The 18,212-nt window shown below is 46.0% G+C and overlaps 1 protein-coding gene across 2 annotated transcripts in view; it reads right to left on the bottom strand.

Annotated features, from left to right (window-relative positions):
- TUBGCP3 (tubulin gamma complex component 3) overlaps nucleotides 1-18,212 on the bottom strand; it is a 634,372-nt gene that overhangs the window by 320,492 nt on the left and 295,668 nt on the right. For both annotated transcript variants that reach the window (XM_063953156.1, XM_063953155.1), the window contains exons 10-11: nucleotides 9,169-9,301; nucleotides 8,718-8,884 (exon numbers count right to left, since the gene is read on the bottom strand). In XM_063953156.1, the coding sequence (XP_063809226.1) occupies nucleotides 8,718-8,884; nucleotides 9,169-9,301 (300 nt within the window). The remainder of the gene's footprint in view (nucleotides 1-8,717; nucleotides 8,885-9,168; nucleotides 9,302-18,212) is intronic.

Raw genomic sequence — 18,212 nt, 5'->3', positions numbered from 1 at the left:
TATTTTCTCGATTTTCCCAGGATTCCTGACGTATTTCAACTAAATGGTCAGAATGAGGTAAAACTTGTTTAACCACTTTCTGACTTTTAAACCTGTCCAGGTTTCTTAGGGGTAGCATCAGACTCCGGGTCATCAGTCATTTTAAGAATGAGCCTGATAGCCTCAAACAAGTCAGGAACATCCACCTGTGAAGCAGATTCCTCATCAGAAGCGTCAGGATCAGAATCTGTGGGGTCAGTATAAACGCCATCCACATCAGACGAGGTGCCTGGGACGTTAGTGGATTGTGAGGAAGTAATGGCCCGCTTAGAGGACTCCTTGGTCTTAGGCGGGCGAGGGTTAGACTTCTGAGTAGTCAGTGATTGGTTCAATTGCTGTAACTGAGCAGACAGTTGATCTGCCCATGGCGGGATAACCGCAGGGACCATTAGCGGTTGTACCGGCACAGGAGGTCCCATAGGGGGCGTTAGTCTAGTTACCAGCTTATTCAATAGCGTGGAGAAGGTAGACCAAGGTGGGTCATTTTGTACCTCCGTTGCTACAGTCCCACTTGGGGGTAAGGATCCCCCAGAACCTGAACCCTCAGCTGCTATGTTTTCCTCAAATTTGTCTGCAGCGTCACCACCACGCAGTGTGGGATCAGCCCCAGCACCATTACCCTTTGCAGCCGACAAATCCGAAAGCTCAATGCATGGCAACACAGTACAATATCAGCAGTACAATAATGGACAAGAACCTCCTGTGCAGTGTATCAGCACAAACAGGGAATTCAAGAGGTATATGGTGACTAAAAATCACAGAGAAAATACACACTAAGTATATCCTGTGAACTACCTATATTAAATGATAAACCTGACACACTTAGCCCCCTCAGGTTATAGACTATAGGGACAGCAATCTGAGTGAGACACACGAAATGGAGGTCACACAGCAGCTATATGCACACACACATAGTCACATTGTACAATACAGAAATTATGACATGCAATAAAACTGCACTGTACTAGCAATACAGAGTAGTACTATGTATAGCTATACACTCAATAGATATAACAATGCACAGTAAAGACTGGATGTATATCACAGGGTACTTGTACTATATAACCCTGACTAAATGCACTCTTTCTTAACTAACACTGTCAGCAGACATGTAGAATACCTAAGTGTCCTGTAAAATGCACAGCGCTGAAATGCAGGTGGCTTTACAGAGAAGGATTTGCCCAAACAGCCCCAGGATCAGCTCAGCTTGTCCTAATGGCGCCCAAACGCTTACAGGGAGTGAGGGAGAGAGGAGGTATGCAGCTCCAGGGCGGGGCTGGGGAAGGGGCTACAGGTCAAAGCCTTATCCCCCTGTTGGACTTCACCACCGGGTACTGTGTGCTTCTATAAACTGTTTATGAGAGAAAACCGTCCTGTGCCCTTGCCTTAGTGGTCTAGTGGGGTCCCTGTACTACCACGCGGCCCGTCTCCCGCGCAATATCGCGATTTACAGCGGGTCCCACAAGGGGGACCCACTTTCCTCCTCCCTGAGTGTGGCCACGCGAGCCAGGAGAACAGTGGTCGTGTGTGTGACTAACAGGAAGAAAACCGGTGCCTCCGCTGTAAGTACCCGGCAACCAGGGCGCGGAGATATACAGCGCCGCTGGGGGAGGTTATTGAGCTGCAGCAGGAGATGTCTGACTGACATCTAACACAGAGAGTGCCTCTACTGCAGCCCTTGAAGTCTTAATTTTTCTTTTAAAAGCTTCTTCTCAGGGCTGCTGGAGCATCCCCCCTGTTGTATGCCTGCACTGAATGGCACCAACTACAAAACTGAGCTCCTGTGCACGGAGGTGGGGTTATAGAGGAGGTGGCGCTAGGCATTCTGGGAAAAAGGTCAAAGCTTTGAGCCTGTTGGTGCCTCGGATCAAGATCCTACTCTACACCCCAATGTCATTCCCTGTGGAGCCCAGTGTACCCCGCAGCAGAAATATAATTATTATGCATGTATAGATATTTATCCAGAGCACGCGCATATAAAAATAAGATTTTACTTACCGGTAAATCTATTTCTCGTAGTCCGTAGTGGATGCTGGGGACTCCGTAAGGACCATGAGGAATAGACGAGCTCCGCAGGAGACAGGGCACTTTAAGAAAGAATTAGGAATACTGGTGTGCACTGGCTCCTCCCTCTATGTCCCTCCTCCAGACCTCAGTTAAGGAAACTGTGCCCGGAAGAGCTGACCGTACGAGGAAAGGATTTTGGAATCCAGGGTAAGACTCATACCAGCCACACCAATCACACCGTATAACTCGTGATAAACTTACCCAGTTAACAGTATGAACAACAACTGAGCGTCAGATAAACCTGATGCAACCATAACATAACCCTTATTTAAGCAATAACTATATACAAGTATTGCAGAAGAAGTCCGCCCTTACGGAGTCCCCAGCATCCACTACGGACTACGAGAAATAGATTAACCGGTAAGTAAAATCTTATTTTCTCTAACGTCCTAGTGGATGCTGGGGACTCCGTAAGGACCATGGGGATTATACCAAAGTTCCCAAACGGGCGGGAGAGTGCGGATGACTCTGCAGCACCGAATGAGCAAACACAAGGTCCTCCTCAGCCAGGGTATCAAACTTGTAGAACTTTGCAAAAGTGTTTGAACCCGACTAAGTAGCTGCTCGGCAAAGCTGTAATGCCGAGACCCCTCTGGCAGCCGCCCAAGAAGAGCCCACCTTCCTTGTGGAATGGGCTTTTACTGATTTTAGAGGCGGCAATCCAGCCGCAGAATGAGCCTGCTGAATCGTGTTACAGATCCAGCAAGCAATAGTTTGCTTTGAAGCAGGAGCACCCAGCTTGTTGGATGCATACAGGATAAACAGCGACTCAGTTTTCCTGACTCTAGCCGTTCTGGCTACATAAACCTTCAAAGCCCGGACTACATCTAGTAACTTGGAATCCTCCAAGTCACGAGTAGCCGCAGGCACCACAATAGGTTGGTTCAAATGAAAAGATGACACCACTTTTGGCAGAAATTGCGGACGAGTCTGTAATTCTGCCCTGTCCATATGGAAAACCAGATAGAGGCTTTTATGCGACAAAGCCGCCAATTCTGACACACGCCTAGCCGAAGCTAAGGTCAATAGCATGACCACCTTCCACGTGAGATATTTTACCTCCACGGTTTTAAGTGGCTCAAACCAGTGTTATTTCAGGAAACTCAACACCACGTTAAGATCCCAAGGTGCCACTGGTGGCACAAAAGGGGGCTGAATATGCAGCACTCCCTTTACAAACGTCTGAACTTCAGGAAGAGAAGCCAGTTCCTTTTGAAAGAAAATGGATAGGGCTGAAATCTGGACCTTAATGGACCCCAATTTTAAGCCCATAGTCACTCCCGACTGTAGGAAGTGAAGGAAACGGCCCAGCTGGAATTCCTCTGTAGGGGCATTCCTGGCCTCACACCAAGCAACATATTTTCGCCATAAACGGTGATAATGTTTAGCCGTCACGTCCTTCCTAGCCTTTATTAGCGTAGGAATAACCTCATCCGGAAAGCCTTTTTCTGCTAGGATCCGGCGTTCAACCGCCATGCCCTCAAACGCAGCCGCGGTAAGTCTTGGAACAGACAGGGCCCCTGTTGCAACAGATCCTGTCTGAGAGGCAGAGGCCATGGGTCCTCTGTGAGCATTTCTTGCAGTTCCGGATACCAAGTCCTTCTTGGCCAATCCGGAACAATGAGTATTGTTCTCACTCTTCTATCTTACAATTCTCAGCACCTTGGGTATGAGAGGAAGAGGAGGAAACACATAAACCGACTGGAACACCCACGGTGTCACTAGTGCGTCCACAGCTATCGCCTGAGGGTCTCTTGACCTGGCGCAATACATTTGTAGCTTTATTTTTTTTTTGAGGCGGGATGCCCTCATGTCCACCTGTGGCAGTTCCCATCGACTTGTAATCTGTGTGAAGACTTCTTGATGAAGTCCCAACTCTCCCGGGTGGAGGTCGTGCCTGCTGAGGAAGTCTGCTTCCCAGTTGTCCACTCCCGGAATGAACACTGCTGACAGTGCTTTTACGTGATTCTCCGCCCAGCGAAGAAATCTGGTGGCTTCCGCCATCGCCACCCTGCTCCTTATGCCGCCTTGGCGGTTTACATAAGCCACTGCGGTGATGTTGTCTGACTGAATCAGCACCGGTTGGTTGCGAAGCAGAGGCTCCGCTTGACTTAGGGCGTTGTATATGGCCCTTAGTTCCAGGATATTGATGTGCAGACAAGCCTCCTGACTTGACCACAGACCCTGGAAATGTCTTCCCTGTGTGACTGCCCCCCACCCTCGGAGGCTTGCATCCGTGGTCACCAGGACCCAGTCCTGAATGCCGAACCTGCAACCCTCGAGAAGGTGAGCACTCTGCAGCCACCACAGAAAAGACACCCTGGCCCTGGGGGATAGGGTGATCAGCCGATGCATCTGAAGATGCGATCCGGACCACTTGTCCAACAGATCCCACTGAAAGGTCCTCGCATGGAACCTGCCGAAGGGAATGGCCTCGTATGACGCCACCATCTTTCCCAGGACTCGCGTGCAGTGATGCACCGACACCTGTTTTGGTTTTAAGAGGTCTCTGACCAGAGTCACGAGCTCCTGAGCCTTCTCCGTTGGGAGAAAAACCTTCTTCTGGTCTGTGTCCAGAATCATGCCCAGGAAGGGCAGATGCGTCGTAGGAATCAGCTGCGACTTTGGAATATTCAGAATCCAGCCGTGCTGTTGCAACACTTCCCGAGAGTGTGCTACTCTGATCAGCAACTGCTCTATGGACCTCGCCTTTATGAGGAGATCGTCCAAGTATGGGATAATTGTGACTCCTTGCTTTCGCAGAAGCACCATCATTTCTGCCATTACCTTGGTAAATATTCTCGGTGCCGTGGACAGACCAAACGGCAACGTCTGGAATTGGTAATGACAGTCCTGTACCACAAATCTGAGGTACTCCTGATGAGGTGGATAAATGGGGACATGCAGGTAAGCATCCTTTATGTCCAAAGACACCATAAAATCCCCCTCTTCCAGGCTTGCAATGACCGCTCTGAGCGATTCCATCTTGAACTTGAACCTTTTCAGGTAAATGTTCAGGGATTTTAAATTCAATATGGGTCTGACCGAACCGTCCGGTTTCGGTACCACAAACATTGTGGAATAGTAAACCCTTTCCTGTTGAAGAAGGGGAACCTTTACCACCACCTGCTGGAGATATAATTTGTGAATTGCCGCTAACACTATTTCCCTCTCTATGGGGGAAGCTGGCAGGGCCGATCTGAGGTAACGGTGAGGGGGCATCACTTCGAATTCCAGCTTGTATCCCTGAGATACAATCTGTATAGCCCAGGGATCCACCCGTGAGCGAACCCACTGGTGGCTGAAATTTCGGAGACGCGCCCCCACCGATCCTGGCTCCACCTGTGGAGCCCCAGCGTCATGCGGTGGATTTAGTGGAAGCTGGGGAGGACTTCTGTTCCTGGGAACTAGCTGTATTGTGCAGCTACTTTCCTCTACCCCTGCCTCTGGCAAGAAAGGACGCACCTCGGACTTTCTTGCCTCTTTGTGATCGAAAGGACTGCATTTGGTAATATTGTGCTTTCTTAGGTTGTGAGGGAATATATGGCAAAAAATTTGACTTCCCAGCCGTAGCTGTGGAAACTAGGTCCGAGAGACCGTCCCCAAACAATTCCTCACCCTTATAAGGTAAAACCTCCATGTGCCTTTTTGAGTCGGCATCACCTGTCCATTGCCGAGTCCACAGGACCCTTCTGGCAGAAATCGACATTGCATTTATTCTAGAGCCCAGTAGGCTAATGTCTCTTTGGGCATCTCTCATATATAGGACAGCGTCTTTTATATGCCCCAGGGTCAGTAATATAGTATCCTTGTCCAAGGTATCAAGTTCCTCAGATAAAGTATCTGTACATGCTGCTACAGCACTACACATCCAGGCCGACGCAATTGCCGGCCTTAGTAGGGTACCTGAATGTGTATAAATGGACTTCAGGATACCTTCCTGCTTTCTATCCGCTGGATCTTTTAGGGAGGCCGTATCCTGTGACGGCAGGGCTACCTTCTTAGATAAGCGTGTCAAAGCTTTGTCTACCCTAGGGGAGGATTCCCAGCGTAACCTGTCCGTTGGCGGGAAAGGATACGTCATAAGCAATCGTTTGGAAATCTGCATTTTTCTATCTGGAGATTCCCAAGCTTTTTCACATAACTCATTTAACTCATGTGAAGGGGGAAAGGTCACCTCATGCCTTTTTCCCCCAAACATATAAACCCTCTTGTCAGGGACTGGGTTTTCCTCTGAGATGTGCAATACAGCCTTCATTGCTATAATCATGTAGCGGATGGCTTTAGCCATTTTAGGCTGCAACTTTGCATCATCGCCATCGACACTGGAGACAGAATCCGTGTCGATATCTGTGTTAACAATTTGGGATAGTGGGCGCTTCTGAGACCCTGACGGCCTCTGCGCTGTAGGATCAGGCATGGGTTGAGACCCTGACTGTCCCAAGGCTTAAGCTTTATCCAACCTTTTATGCAAGGAATTAACATTATCATTTAAAACCTTCCACATATCCATCCAATCGGGCGTCGGCGGCGATCCCACATTCATTTGTACCTGCTCTGCTTCCACATAGCCTTCCTCGTCAAACATGCCGACACAAGCGTACCGACACACCACACACACAGGGGATGCTCTATTTGAGGACAGAACCCCCACAAGGCCTTTTGGAGAGACAGAGAGAGAGTATGCCAGCACACACCCCAGCGCTATATGACCCAGGAATTACACAGTAACTTAGTGTTTACCCAGTAGCTGCTGTATATACTGATTTTGCGCTAAATTTATGTGCCCCCCCCCCCCTCTCCTTTTATCCTCTTTCTACCGTGAATCTGCAGGGTAGAGCCTGGGGAGCTTCCTCTCAGCGGAGCTGTGGAGAGAAAATGGTGCTGGTGAGTGCTGAGGAAGAAGCCCCGCCCCCTCAGCGGCGGGCTTCTGTCCCGCGATTTTGTGTAAAATAATGGCGGGGGCTCATGCATATATACAGTGCCCAACTGTATATATGCCCACTTTGCCAAGAGGTCTCTAATTGCTGCCCAGGGCGCCCCCCCTGCGCCCTGCATCCTACAGTGACCGGAGTGTGTGGGTTTAATGTAGGAGCAATGGCGCACAGCTGCAGTGCTGTGCGCTACCTCATATAAAGACTGGAGTCTTCTGCCGCCGCTTTTGAAGTCTTCTTGCTTCTCACGCCGGCTTCTGGCTCTGCGAGGGGGACGGCGGCGCGGCTCTAGGATCGGACGACCAAGGGTGCGTTCCTGTGTACGATCCCTCTGGAGCTAATGGTGTCCAGTAGCCTAAGAAGCATGACCTATCCACAGTGAGTAAGGCTGCTTCTCTCCCCTCAGTCCCACGTAGCAGAGAGTCTGTTGCCAGTAGATCTCTCTGAAAATAAAAAAATCCTAACAAAATACTTTCTATTTAGCAAGCTCAGGAGAGCTCACTAAGGTGCACCCAGCTCGTCCGGGCACAGATTCAAACTGAGGTCTGGAGGAGGGACATAGAGGGAGGAGCCAGTGCACACCAGTATTCCTAATTCTTTCTTAAAGTGCCCTGTCTCCTGCGGAGCCCGTCTATTCCACATGGTCCTTACGGAGTCCCCAGCATCCAATAGGACGTTAGAGAAATATACTATATACAGTGATAGGGGGGTTTATTAGTACTAGTGATGTTGCTCATAGCAAACAATCATATTCTAATTAACATTTATCTAGTTGCTTCTAGAAGAAAATAGATAGAATCTGAATGGTTGCATCGCAAGTTCTAAAAAAATATCTCCCACCTTAATAAATTTACAAGAGAGAGAAATCCATATGGTACACACTCATGCCACTTGACGTTTGTGCTGGGGTACATAGCTAGCAATTATAGAAGGCCAGACACCTCCATAGACACAGAAACAAGATGGGGGTGCACTCACCAGGCTTGAAAAGAAGTTTCGGTATTATTCAGACATAAAAATGTGCATCAAACGCTTCTGCATTTCTTTTTAAACCAGCATACAAGCAAATGTTTAATCCAGCATACAAGCAAATGCAGTTACTAGCAAATGTTTTTATGTTGTTGTTTTTTTAACATTTTTAAGTCCAATTTAAATTCTCATTATGGATGATAGAAAAATCTATATTTATATTGAGAAATGAATTAACATCCACTAGTATGTCCTGTTTTTTTCAAGTCTGATATTTTTAGAATATTACAGGTGTTTGGTGATTTTGTTGGATTTTTTTTTTTTTAAGACAGGTGGAGCTACATAAGCGAGACATCCTAGATGAAGTCGCAATGTAGAATGAGATGTGATCACTAGCTTTACCAGTATATGACAAAATACTACCATTAATTATCTGTAACAGTGAATATAGTTCTATGAAGTTTTATAAAGGATCGGAGACTCACCAAATCAAAAGAACAAGGTTCCATGGCTACCCTGACACTTTTACAAAAAGTTATTTTTTTCATTAAAATTACATTTTTATTCAGACAATCCATCTGCTAATATGTTTTATACATATTTATTTTAAGCGCTGCTATTTTGTTCTATAAACTATTGGTGTCCTTTAGAAGCATGAAATTGTTGAATACCAAGGTATTATTCAAATTCTGGCCCTAAATGATTTACCTCATGGTAAGTGTCCTCCAGCTCTCCATCATATATCCAGCGGTAAAGGAAATTCAAAATAGGATGAGATACTAAGCCAAGAATGTGTTGCACCAAAGACCGCATGTATGGATCTCCCGTTTTAGTATATGCATGTACTGCAGATGCCAGCTCCCCTCCTTTCCTTCCTGAAAAAGAGGAGGTAATCACAAAAATAAGTAGCGTTAAATGCCAAGTTTACTAAATGCACAATATTTACTCAAACTCCATTTGTCTTATACAAACTTTAATAAATTCATACAATTCTAAAAGAAACAAACAAAAAAAAAAAAAAACTGGAATGCCAATTAAAGAAAGCCCAAGAGAGAATATGATCTTTTTTTCTGCACATACCACATGTCAAGACACGCTATACATTGCAAAAGGAAAAAAAGGCATTATAAAATTGTCAGGAGATCTAGTTTTCTCTTACCTTGACAGTGGTCAACTAGTGCTGCAAGAGTTTTCAGTCTAATTTTGGGATCATATGTCCACACCAAGAGACGTCGAAGCGTTAAGCTAGTTTCAAGTCCTAAATTAACACCCTGATCATCTTCAACTTGCAACTTTATTTTGGGGGGGAAAAAGGACAAAATGTTCATCAAATGAAATTAAAACATAAATCAATAAATATATATATATATATATATATTAAAAAGATCTAAGGGAACATTCATTCAAGTTTGAAAAATAAATATACACAGTGCTCAATGTACCATATACATGTTGAGTATCCCATATCCAAATATTCCGAAATACGGAATATTCCGAAATACGGAATTGTTTGAGTGAGCGTGAGATAGTGAAACCTTTGTTTTCTGATAGCTCAATGTACACAAACATTGTTTAATACCCAAAATTATTACAGATATTGTATTTAATGACCTTCAGGCTGTATGTATAAGGTGCATATGAAACATAAATTAATTGATGCACAAAGTTATTAAAAATATTGGCTAAAATGACCTTCAGGCTGTGTGTATAAGGTGTATATGAAACAAATGCCTTCTGTGCTTAGACTTAGGTCCCATTGCCACGATATCTCATTATGGTATGCAATTATTCCAAAATACGGAAAAATAAGATTTTACTCACCGGTAAATCTATTTCTCGTAGTCCGTAGTGGATGCTGGGAACTCCGTAAGGACCATGGGGAATAGACGGGCTCCGCAGGAGACTGGGCACTCTAAGAAAGAATTAGATCTACTGGTGTGCACTGGCTCCTCCCTCTATGCCCCTCCTCCAGACCTCAGTTAGGGAAACTGCGCCCGGAAGAGCTGACACAATAAGGAAAGGATTTGGAATCCCGGGTAAGACTCATACCAGACACACCAATCACACCGTACAACTCGTGATAACTATACCCAGTTAACAGTATGAATAACAACTGAGCCTCACGAACAGATGGCTCATAACAATAACCCTTTAGGTTAGGCAATAACTATATACAAGTATTGCAGACAATCCGCACTTGGGATGGGCGCCCAGCATCCACTACGGACTACGAGAAATAGATTTACCGGTGAGTAAAATCTTATTTTCTCTGACGTCCTAGTGGATGCTGGGAACTCCGTAAGGACCATGGGGATTATACCAAAGCTCCCAAACGGGCGGGAGAGTGCGGATGACTCTGCAGCACCGAATGAGCAAACTCAAGGTCCTCCTCAGCCAGGGTATCAAACTTGTAGAATTTTGCAAACGTGTTTGATCCCGACCAGGTAGCAGCTCAGCAAAGTTGTAAAGCCGAGACCCCTCGGGCAGCCGCCCAAGAAGAGCCCACCTTCCTCGTGGAATGGGCTTTGACAGATTTAGGATGCAGCAGTCCAGCCGCAGAATGTGCAAGTTGAATCGTGGAGCAGATCCAGCGAGCAATAGTCTGCTTAGAAGCAGGAGCACCCAACTTGTTGGGTGCATGCAGGATAAACAGCGAGTCAGTCTTTATGACTCTAGCCGTCCTGGAAACATAGATTTACAGGGCCCGGACTACGTCCAGCAACTTGGAAGCCTCCAAGTCCTGAGTAACCGCCGGCACCACAATAGGTTGGTTCAAGTGAAATGCTGATACCACCTTAGGGAGGAATTGGGGACGCGTCCTCAATTCTGTTCTGTCCATATGGAAGATCAGATAGGGGCTTTTACAGGACAAAGCCGCCAATTCTGACACCCGCCTAGCCGAAGCCAAGGCCAAAAGCATGACCACTTTCCACGTGAGATATTTTAATTCCACGGTCTGAAGTGGCTCAAACCAATGTGATTTTAGGAAATCCAACACCACGTTGAGATCCCAAGGTGCCACAAAAGGGGGCTGAATATGCAGCACTCCCTTAACAAACGTCTGAACTTCAGGCAGTGAAGCCAGTTCTTTTTGAAAGAAAATAGACAGGGCCGAAATCTGGACTTTAATGGATCCCAATTTTAGGCCCATAGTCACTCCGGACTGTAGGAAGTGCAGAAATCGACCCAGCTGAAATTCTTCTGTGGGGGCCTTCATAGCCTCACACCAAGCAACATATTTTCGCCATATGCGGTGATAATGCTTTGCTGTCACCTCTTTCCTAGCCTTTATCAGCGTAGGAATGACTTCAACCGGAATGCCCTTTTCCATCAGGATCCGGCGTTCAACCGCCATGCCGTCAAACGCAGCCGCGGTAAGTCTTGGAATAGACGGGGCCCCTGCTGTAGCAGGTCCTGTCTGAGAGGCAGAGGCCAAGGGTCCTCTGAGATCATTTCTTGTAGTTCCGGGTACCAATTCCTTCTTGGCCAATCCGGAACGATGAGTATAGTTCTTACTCCTCTTTTTCTTATTATCCTCAGCACCTTTGGTATGAGAGGAAGAGGAGGGAACACATAAACCGACTGGTACACCCACGGTGTCACTAGAGCGTCCACAGCTATCGCCTGAGGGTCCCTTGAACTGGCGCAATACCTTTTTAGCTTTTTGTTAAGGCGGGACGCCATCATGTCCACCTGTGGCCGTTCCCAACGGTTTACAATCAGTTGGAAAACTTCTGGATGAAGTCCCCACTCTCCCGGGTGGAGGTCGTGCCTGCTGAGGAAGTCTGCTTCCCAGTTGTCCACTCCCGGAATGAACACTGCTGACAGTGCTATCACGTGATTTTCCGCCCATCGGAGAATCCTTGTGGCTTCTGCCATCGCCATCCTGCTTCTTGTGCCGCCCTGTCGGTTTACATGGGCGACCGCCGTGATGTTGTCTGACTGAATCAGCACCGGCTGGTTTTGAAGCAGGGGTCTTGCCTGACTTAGGGCATTGTAAATGGCCCTTAGTCCCAGAATATTTATGTGTAGGGAAGTCTCCTGAATCGACCATTGTCCTTGGAAGTTTCTTCCCTGCGTGACTGCCCCCAAACCTCGGAGGCTTGCATCCGTGGTCACCAGGACCCAGTCCTGTATGCCGAATCTGCGGCCCTCGAGAAGATGAGCACTCTGCAGCCACCACAGCAGAGACACCCTGGCCCTCGGGGACAGGGTGATCAGCCGATGCATCTGAAGATGCGAACCGGACCACTTGTCTAACAGATCCCACTGAAAAATCCTTGCATGGAACCTGCCGAATGGAATTGCCTCGTAAGAAGCTACCATCTTTCCCAGAACTCGCGTGCAGTGATGCACCGACACCTGTTTTGGTTTCAGTAGGTCTCTGACCAGAGATGACAACTCCTTGGCCTTCTCCTCCGGGAGAAACACCTTCTGTTCTGTGTCCAGAATCATACCCAGGAACAGCAGACGCGTCGTAGGAACCAGCTGCGACTTTGGAATATTCAGAATCCAGCCGTGCTGTTGTAGCACTTCCTGAGATAGTGCTACTCCGACCAACAACAGCTCCCTGGACCTCGCCTTTATAAGGAGATCGTCCAAGTATGGGATAATGAGAACTCCCTTCTTTCGAAGGAGTATCATAATTTCGGCCATTACCTTGGTAAATACCCTCGGTGCCGTGGACAGACCAAACGGCAACGTCTGGAATTGGTAATGGCAGTCTTGTACCACAAAACGGAGGTACACCTGGTGAGGTGGGTAAATGGGGACATGCAGGTAAGCATCCTTGATGTCCATTGATACCATGTAATCCCCTTCTTCCAGGTTTGCAATAACCGCCCTGAGCGATTTCATTTTGAACTTGAACCTTCTTATATAAGTGTTCAAGGATTTCAAATTTAGAAAGGGTCTCACGAACCGTCCGGTTTCGGTACCACAAACATTGTGGAATAGTAACCCCGTCCCTGATGGAGGGGAACTTTGATTATCACCTGCTGGAGGTACAGCTTGTGAATTGCCGCCAGCACTACCTCCCTGTCCGGGGGAGTAGCTGGCAAGGCTGATTTGAGGTAACGGCGAGGGGGAGACGTCTCGAATTCCAGCTTGTATCCCTGAGATACCACTTGTAGAACCCAGGGATCCACCTGTGAGCGAACCCACCGGTCGCTGAAATTTCGGAGACGGGCCCCCACCGCGCCTGGCTCCACCAGTGGAGCCCCAGCGTCATGCGGTGGATTTAGTGGAAGCAGGGGAGGATTTCTGTTCTTGGGAACTGGCTGTATGGTGCAGCGTTTTCCATCTACCCCTGCCTCTGGGCAGAAAGGACGCACCTCTAACCCGCTTGCCTTTCTGGGGCCGAAAGGACTGTACCTGATAATACGGTGCTTTCTTTGGCTGTGAGGGAACCTGGGGTAAAAATGTCGACTTCCCAGCTGTCGCTGTGGAAACGAGGTCCGAGAGACCATCCCCAAATAATTCCTCACCCTTGTAAGGCAAAACCTCCATGTGCCTTTTAGAATCCGCATCACCTGTCCACTGCCGAGTCCATAATACTCTCCTGGCAGAAATGGACATTGCATTTATTCTAGATGCCAGCCGGCAAATATCCCTCTGTGCATCTCTCATGTTTAAGACTACGTCTTTAATATGCTCTATGGTTAGCAATATAGTGTCCCTGTCAAGGGAATCAATATTATCAGACAGGGAATCAGACCACGCTGCTGCAGCACTGCACATCCATGCTGAAGCAATAGCAGGTCTCAGTATAGTACCTGAGTGTGTATATACAGACTTCAGGATAGCCTCCTGCTTTCTATCCGCAGGCTCCTTTAAGGCGGCCGTATCCTGAGACGGTAGTGCCACCTAATTTGATAAGCGTGTGAGCGCTTTATCCACCCTCGGGGATGTCTCCCAACGTACCCTGTCCTCTGGCGGGAAAGGGTACGCCATTAGTAACTTTTTAGAAATCACTAATTTTTTATCGGGGGAAGCCCACGCTTCTTCACACACCTCATTTAACTAATCTGAAGGGGGAAAAACCACTGGTTGCTTTTTCTCCCCAAACATAATACCCTTTTTAGTGGTACCTGGGTTAATGTCAGAAATGTGCAACACATTTTTCATTGCCGTAATCATGCAACGGATAGCCTTAGTGGAATGTACATTAGTCTCGTCATCGTCGACACTGGAGTCAGACTCTGTGTCGACATCTGTGTCTGCCATCTGAGGTAGCGGGCGTTTTTGAGCCCCTGATGGCCTTGGAGACGCCTGGGCAGGCACTGGCTGAGCCGGCTGTCCCACAGCTGTTATGTCATCAAACCTTTTATGTAAGGAGTTGACACTGTCGGTTAATACCTTCCACATATCCATCCACTCTGGTGTCGACCCCGCAGGGGGTGACATCACATTTATCGGCACCTGCTCCGCCTCCACATAAGCCTCCTCATCAAACATGTCGACACAGCCGTACCGACACACCGCACACACACAGGGAATGCTCTGACTGAGGACAGGACCCCACCAAGTCCTTTGGGGAGACGGAGTATGCCAGCACACACCACAGCGCTATATAACACAGGGATTTACACTACACACAGTGATTTTCCCTATAGCAGCTATAATACACAGTATTGCGCCTAAATTTAGTGCCCCCCCTCTCTTTTTTACCCTATTGAGCCTGGAAACTGCAGGGGAGAGCCTGGGGAGCGTCCTTCCAGCGGAGCTGTGAAGAGGAAATGGCGCCAGTGTGCTGAGGGAGATAGCCCCGCCCCTTTTTTGGTGGGCTTCTCCCGCTCTTTATATTAATATTATGGCAGGGGATTTTTACACATATATAGTTTATTAGATTATATTATGTTTTTTGCCATTTTTAAGGTAATCTAATTGCAGCCCAGGGCGCCCGCCCCCCCCCCCCCAGCACCCATCAGTGACGGGAGTATGTGGTGTGCATGGGGAGCAATGGCGCACAGCTGCAGTGCTGTGCGCTACCTTAATGAAGACCGGAGTCTTCAGCCGCCGATTTTCTCCTCGGAATCTTCAGTCTTCTGGCTCTGCAAGGGGGACGGCGGCGCGGCTCCGGGACCGGACGACCGAGGCTGGGCATGTGTTCGATCCCTCTGGAGCGAATGGTGTTCAGTAGCCTCGAAGCTCAAGCTAGCTGCAAGCAGGTAGGTTCGCTTCTCTCCCCTATGTCCCCCGTAGCAGTGAGTCTGTTGCCAGCAGATCTCACTGAAAATAAAAAACCTAATAAATACTTTCTTTACTAAGAGCTCAGGAGAGCCCCTAGTGTGCAACCAGCTCGAGCCGGGCACAGATTCTAACTAAGGTCTGGAGGAGGGGCATAGAGGGAGGAGCCAGTGCACACCAGTAGATCTAATTCTTTCTTAGAGTGCCCAGTCTCCTGCGGAGCCCGTCTATTCCCCATGGTCCTTACGGAGTTCCCAGCATCCACTAGGACGTCAGAGAAAATCAGATATCCATAATACTGCTGGTCCCAAGCATTTTGGATAAGGGATACTCAACCTGTAATATGAAATACATGAAACTTACATTTTCAAATAACCGCTAACATTTTATTATCTTTATGGTGCTAAAAGATTGTAGTATACTGTGTGATAATTGTCAACAGATCTATTTATCACGTATTGATTTCCAGCATGTGTAAACATTGAACATATATGGAAGTTGTTGAAGTGGATGCATAAACGAATAATTTTTTATGTAATTTTATAAATGTATTTTATATGGCCATCATCACCAGGTGAAATAATTTATACATCTTTTAATCAGTTAATCAGGAAGATAAACAGGCCTACATTGATTAAATCACGTGGACAGGTTTAAGCAATTTGTATCAGAGCCCTTTGATTGGGGACAGACATGTAACGTCAGACACATTCGTCTGTAAAATGAGTCATGTAAAAAATGATTTTAAAAGTATAGTTTCGTTAACATTCAGTTTTTTGTTTGTGTGTCAAGCATAAGATCAGGATCTTATAAGTGTATAGAACAACAATCATATTGTAAAAATAATTAGGAGAACATAGAAACAAAATTTAACCAAGAGTTTACATTTGTCTGCTTCTAAGAATTAATTAAAACTACCCCTTATATTACGGTCATTTTTCAAACTTTGAATTTCAGCTTCACTTTTGTATGTGAAGCCATTTACATTAAATATAACGTGAGTCACCAGTAATGACCCATATAACTAAATAGTAGACAAGTCATTTTGAATGCATTACCAGTATGTCTACAGCACTGTGAAGTGTTCTAGGCTGCTTGAGCAGTATGGGTAGACAGCATTCTGCTTTTATAGCTTTACAAAAGTCTACAATCACAATGGAATAGGCAATATTACTACCAAATATTCTAAGGTTATGTTTATGCTGCCTCTATGCATGTTATTCAGAATGTAACCTACAAAGAGAAAAAAAATATGGAGGTGCATGCAAATTGAATTTAATTACTGGCCAAGTGAATAACAAATACATGAAAGTGGCTACACCTGTATATTATTTCTGAATACTAAAACATTCAATTAGTTTGTGATGTTATACAAGTATTTTTACAAACATGGCAGTGTCAACACCAGACTACAGGTGGGCCCCCTTCCTCTCCACAGTCGCAGTCGGCTCCGGTATCATGCCAGAGTCTACTGCGCATGCACAGGTCTCTAGAAACATGGCAATCACCATGTTCCAGGAGACTAATTTTGCTACTGTGCATGCACAGCAGACATTTTGGGTGTGCTTTTCGCCGTGTAACTCTGCAAAGGTAAGTATTTAAAATTGGGTGCAGTGTACATTGCACCCATTATAGAAACTCCAATGGTCAACAACATTAATACTTTTCAAGAAAAGAATTAAACAAGAGATTTTGGCCCACAAAATTGACATCAAGTAAAAATAACAAAGGATTCAAAGCCAGCTGCGCCCATTTACAACAGTCCCTGGAAAGTGTGACCTGGGTCGCCAGTCCCAATGGAATTCAGCTGTACTTCTGCAATTGTGAAAAATAATTTGTGTAGACAGGTGCGCTATCAACAGCTGCTGGTATTGGGGTGGTCAAAATCCCCCAGAAATTAAATGAAAAGAATATAAAAAGATATACCAGCGCTGACTGTTTATGCTAATTAACAATTATTAGGCTTGTATTAATAAACAAATATTTAATATAATAAAACCATTATAATCACATACTGTAAAATGTCAATATTATTTAAAAGCCACTGTTAGCAATTGTTCCACTTAGATTTGAAATTGAGACCCACACTTAAGCAGAAATGGATAGGATCTGTATTCTTTTTACCAGTGTAGTTGGTGGGAATAAGCAGTCCCGTTCTCATCAGCTGGAATGTCCTTTTTAAATGCTGAGAGTGATCCTACTTCTGTAAAACCAAGATCTTTTGGAGATAGCACTCTCCTGGAAAAGTCAGCTGGGATGTCCTTTGATGCTGATATACGTGTTCCAAATGGCTGCAGATTGAACCACAATAGGATAGATCTGACGGAGATGGCACTCTCCTGGTGAAATCAGCTAGGGTGTCCTTTTGGTGCTGATGTAAATTTTCTAAATAGCTGCAAACTGATGAAGGTGGGTCTCTGGTAGTGTCCTGATTCACGGGATGGCTTAGATGCATAGATTGCAGACAATGGCGGTATCAGTGGCGTGCAAACTCAACGCGTTTCGCTGGTATGTAGTATATGTCCAGCTTCCTCAGGAGTATGTTTGCATGTCACCCTGATTCCCCTTATATACTGTACCTCTCAAGGTGAGTTAATGAGTGGCACAGGTGTATACGATCATTTAATTAAACAAGCCATATGTAAAAATAAATAAATCTTTTTAAGTATAAAGTCTGTATTGGTCACATAAGGATAAAATATAATACAATTACAAAAACGAGCATTAAATCATATTTTAGGCATGATTTACCTTATCTCCATATCCGGGATAATCCGTTCATGTGATCATTCTAGTCACATGATCGGAGCCACTCAAACTTTTACTATATTACAACTAAAGTAGCACACACACACAGTTCATACACTTGTTTCCAGACTGCTTTGATCCTATTTTTAGTAATTTCTGCCGTCTTACTTTTACTAGAAAAACAGATCATATCCATTTGCTCACCAAGTCTTCATCAGACCTGACTTCCAGGAGAAATAGAGTATTTTTTTTAAATTATTATAAGCA

This window comes from Pseudophryne corroboree, chromosome 2, assembly GCF_028390025.1.
Source record: "Pseudophryne corroboree isolate aPseCor3 chromosome 2, aPseCor3.hap2, whole genome shotgun sequence".
Taxonomy (NCBI): domain Eukaryota; kingdom Metazoa; phylum Chordata; class Amphibia; order Anura; family Myobatrachidae; genus Pseudophryne; species Pseudophryne corroboree.
This window is presented reverse-complemented; position numbering and strand designations above follow the sequence as displayed.